The sequence below is a fragment of the Sprattus sprattus genome (genome assembly GCF_963457725.1).
Source record: "Sprattus sprattus genome assembly, chromosome: 7".
NCBI lineage: Eukaryota > Metazoa > Chordata > Actinopteri > Clupeiformes > Clupeidae > Sprattus > Sprattus sprattus.
The window spans coordinates 10,039,180-10,044,179 of NC_137926.1; the positions used below are offsets into that span (position 1 = coordinate 10,039,180).

The 5,000-nt window shown below is 47.3% G+C and overlaps 1 protein-coding gene across 1 annotated transcript in view; it reads left to right on the top strand.

Annotated features, from left to right (window-relative positions):
• cdh13 (cadherin 13, H-cadherin (heart)) overlaps window positions 1–5,000 on the top strand; it is a 423,509-nt gene that overhangs the window by 396,188 nt on the left and 22,321 nt on the right. The window contains 2 exon segments of the mRNA XM_080841504.1: window positions 1,016–1,249; window positions 3,355–3,579. Of these exon segments, the coding sequence (XP_080697630.1) occupies window positions 1,016–1,249; window positions 3,355–3,579 (459 nt within the window).

Sequence of the window (5,000 nt, forward strand, 5' to 3'; positions counted from 1 at the left end):
TATTACTAAGCTGCAAATCCCCTTCTGAGAAACCCAAATATCAGTGCAATTACAAATAGGTAGACTGTGGCTTAGTTATTAAGTGGTTATGAGAGAAGTACAGTAATGGCCGCGGTTAATGGCGCTCTCACCGCGGTTCGCTGTGGCATGGGGCTCGGTGAGCTGTTGGGATTCTGATGAGACTCCGGAGCTTCCGTGGCCTTTAACGGTTCTCACCGCGACCAGGAGGTGCCGCTTGGCTGAGTTCATTTCTAGAGGACCATAGGCATCCATCCACAAATGGCCTTCATGTTAAATGTTAAGTGCTTTTTTCTCCTTCCTGTGTAAATCCAAGCTCCCGCATGGCCTCTTTCTTGAATAGGAAACAATCAGAGTGAAAGATCAAGGGATGGCAAGGAAACAGAGGAGCTCATCCTCCTCCTCAGTGGCCATTAGGTAGAGAAGGGCACTGTGTGTATCAGAGTAACTTTCCCCTCATGCAGCGGTGACCTCGGTTTTGTTGTGTATTAAATGTTCCTCATACGTGTTCCCCTCCACATGCTATGGTTGATTTGTACACGTATAACAGTTTCAATGATGATTGGTAATCATGATATTGTTAATCATGTCATTAATGATTGTTCTGAGATCAATGTTCCAATAAAGGGATGTTAAAGACAACTCCCCTCTCTCTCTCTCTTTCTCTCTCTCTCTCTCTCTCACTCTCACTCTCACTCTCTGTCTCTGTCTCTGTCTCTGTCTCTGTCTCTGTCTCTGTCTCTGTCTCTGTAACATTCTACAATATCTGCATAGCATTTAGGCTGGGTGCATACAATGTATACAAAATAGAAAGAGTAATAGTAAATCAATAGTAATACTGAAAAAAACAAGGAAGCAGGATATTAACAACAACAACAGCAACAACAACAAAAACACAAACACACGAAAATGTGATCCTTGAGATCTGTCAATCAACACCCGTAGGTGATGTCATCTCTCTCTCTCTCTCTCTCTCTCTCTATCTCCACACCTTCAGGCAATCCCCCGGCCACAGGCACAGGGACGCTGGTGATCACCCTGGAGGATGTGAACGACAACGCCCCCTATGTGTACCCGTCTGTAGTGCGCGTGTGTGAAGACGCCAAGGAGGTTAACATGTTCATGGTGGGCGGGAGAGACAAGGATATCTACCCCAACGGCGAGCCCTTCAAGATCGAACTGGCCAAGCAGTCCGGCCTGGACACGACGTGGAGGGCCGTCAGGGTCAACAGTGAGTTTGAGGTTTATCTTATACATCTATAATCATTTAGAGAAAGGGGGGAGAGAGAGAGAGAGAGAGAGAGAGAGAGGAACCGATACAGAGGTAGGTGTACAAGAGAGAGACAGGTGCATCTATAATAGTGCGAGAAAGAGGGAGGGAGAGAGAAAGAAGGAATAATCAGTGAGTTCTTCTTAAATACATAGGAATCCTTGCTGTGTGTCCAGTATTTTACATATACATACAGAGAGAGAGGGAGAGAGAGAGACACACACACACACACACACACACACACACACACCGTTTTACATGGCAAGTCTGAAGTGAACTAAATCATTTTCTGTTTTGAATTATCACTCAAGGAAAACAGTTTGGAAATAGATTTGGGAAAATAGATGCTTAGCTGCAGAGGAAGCATTGCTGAGCTGTGTGTGTGTTGGTTAATGATATTTCAGTCTTTCTGAGAACTCAAGGGCAATCTCACAAAATAAACAAAAAAGTTCTGGTACCAAGGGTACTCAGAGTGGTGTCCCTTTTCAGTCAAGTTTTACGGTTGGCTTTTAGAAGTTACTATTACAAAAAGATATATATCCCAAACATTTCACAGATATCCCAAATATTTTTAAATAGACTGAGGAGAGGAAGCAGTCCAATGCTATAGGGCTTTTGGGCTGAGGATTGGGAAAAGACTTTGGTGGAGTTGTTTACAGGCCTTCTTCAGCATTCTACAAACACACACACACACACACACACACACACATTCTCTCTCATTCCCCTTTTCTCTCTCTCTCTCTCTCGCTCTCCCTCTCTCTCTCAAACACACACACACACACACATTTTCTCTCTCAGTCTCTCTCTCTCAGTCTCTCTCTCTCTCTTTCCCTCCCTCCCTCTCTCTCTCTCTCTCACTCTCACACACACACACATACACTCTCTCTCTCTCTGTCTCTCGGGCTCTACTTTACCATTAGGACAATGTCTGTCTAAAGAGAAGGGCATGCAGGGTCTCACAGCACTGCGGCACAAAGAGGTCAAAAGCGAGAGAGGGAGAGGATGGGAAAGAGAGAGGAGGTAGAGGGAGAGAAAAGAGAAGATCATGGGAGGCAGAGAAGTTGAGGAAGAGAAAGAGAGGAGTAGGTAGATGAGGAGGAGGAACAGATAAGGGAGAGAGGGGGAGATGAGGAGGAGGGTAGAGGGAGGGAGAGGGAGGGAGAGGGAGGGAGATATATCAGAGATTTAGATTCAAGGTTGTGTGGTTGCATTTTGGGTTTTGAGTGACAGAGGGTAGACCTTGTGGGCAGGCATTAACTGCGACTGACAGACCAGAAATGGTGCTGTGTGTGTGTGTGTGTGTGTGTGTGTGTGTGTGTGTGTGTGTGTGTGTGTGTGTGTGTGTGTGTGTGTGTGTGTGTGTGTGTGTGTGTGTGTGTGTGTGTGTGTGTGTGTGTGTGTGTGTGTGTGCGTGTGTGCTTCTGCGCCTGCTGTTTTTCAGAACTGAAACCTCGGATAGCAGGAGGGAAATTGAAACAAAATGAGACAGATTCATTCATGAGTGTTGTACAACACATTTACAAGATAATGACCTCAATACGCTGTGTGTGTTGGTGGGGGGGGGGGGGGTAGGGGGGTGTAGGGGGCAAGATAAAGACACACAGGGAGACGGAAGAGAGAGGAGTAAGAGGGGGATGGATGGAGTTAAAGAAAAGAGAGAGAAAGGAATAAACAAATCAAGACACTGAACGTTTCTTTATATTGTATCAGCTTCAAACTTCTCTCTTTCTCTTTTTTTCTCCTATCAATCCATCTATCTATCTTTTTCTTTTTCTTTGTGTATTTCTCTCCCTCTCTTTATTCTCTCTTTCTCTCTGTCTTTATACTTGTCTTTTTCATCTATTTGATCTTTTTTGCTCTCTCTGTCCCTGTCTTTCTATCTCTTTCTCTCTCCCTCTTTCTCTCCCTCTCTTTCTCTGTCTCTCTCCCTCTCTCCCTCTTTCTCTCCCTCTCTTTCTCTGTCTCTCTCCCTCTCTCTCTCTCTCCCTCTCTCTCTCTCTCTCTCTCTCTCTCTCTCTCTTTCTCTCTCTCTCCCTCCCTCTATCTCTCTCTCTTCCCCTCCACAGACACACACTCACAGGTGACGCTGCTTCACAGCCTGAAGAGGGCCAACTACCAGCTCCCCCTGGTGGTGGCTGACTCGGGCGTGCCCTCGCTGTCCAGCAACACGGAGATCAAGGTCCAGGTGTGCACCTGCAAGAAGCACAGGATGGACTGCAACGCCGCCGGCTCACTGCGCTCCGGCCTGCTCCCCCTGCTGGCCGCTGCCACTATGCTTCTCTCCACACTCTGTGAGTCCACATGTCAATCTCGTCTCACACGTCTCACGTCTCACGTCTCATGTCTCTCAAGTCCCCCCTCACTGCACGACACATTAGGCTACCATAAACCTCTCAGGCTAAAGGCTAACTGAAGGCTGCCACACTCTGTGAGTCCACATGTCAACCTCGTCTCACGTCTCACGTCTCACGTCTCGTGTCTCGTGTCTCGTGTCTCGCGTCTCGCGTCTCACGTCTCGTGTCTCGTGTCTCGTGTCTCGTGTCTCACGTCACGTCTCACGTCTCATGTCTCACGTCACGTCTCACGTCTCATGTCTCTCAAGTCCCCCCTAATTGCACGACACACATAGGCTCTAGGCTACCATAAACCTCTCTGGCTAAAGGCTAACTGAAGGCTGATACACTCTGTTAGTCCACATGTCAATTCGTCTCACATGTCTCGTCTCAGGTCTCACATCTCATGTCTCACGCCTCTCAAGTCCCCCCTCACTGCACGACACACATAGGCTCTAAGCTACCATACACCTCTATGGCTGAAGGCTACCTGAAGGCTGAAGGATAAATATAGCTGCCAAAACCTGGCCGTTAGCTCAGACGTATAAAGCTGTTTATGGGCTATTTATTGGCTGTCACATTATATGTAGCACGTGAACAGACACATTCTGCGTGGTTGGCGCATTATTTAATACAAAAACACTGCACGATCAGGATGGATAGTTTCGAGTGAGTTCTTGAGGCCATATGTGTGATAGAATGTTACTCAGACATTGCAACACAAGAGTTCAATATGAAATTCAACAGCTCCACGGGTTCAAGATTCATGGTTAGTTCAAGTTCAACACATCGACGGTCATATCCCCCCTTTTCATCGAGCCAGTCTTGAAATAAAACCTATTTTGTTCGTTGTGTTTATGTTTGTTTATGAAATGACAGCCCTTTACCCGTCACTGTGTACATTCTCTTTTAAAATTGATTTTTCAAATAACTCAAAGCGCCCGGTGGCCCTAGGATCTTTTGCATAATGTATCGACATGTGTGCGCTACCGCTAGGCATCCTTCCGCCTGTGTCCTTCGCTTCTCCTCTGCGCACAGATAGCGTCTCCAGCTTGTGAATGTCCCAGTGCTAAACCACTTTATTGGAGTTCTCTTCTCAAAGTGCTTGGCACCGCAGCGAGAGCCCGTTGTCTCTATTAAACGGGACTCAGGTGGGGGGGGGTGGGGGGGGGGGGGGGGGGGGGGATCAGGGGGATCCGGAGAACAATGTGCTGATCGCGCACAAGGTTATATCCACCGATTGCTCTTGACGCAACCTGACCCCCCCCCCCCCCCCCCCCCCGATAAAGAGAGACGGATCAAAAGAGGATGAATGTATAAGAGAGTGGAACCCCTTGATACAAAGTAGGGATCTAATAAAGTGACTACCCTTTACCTGA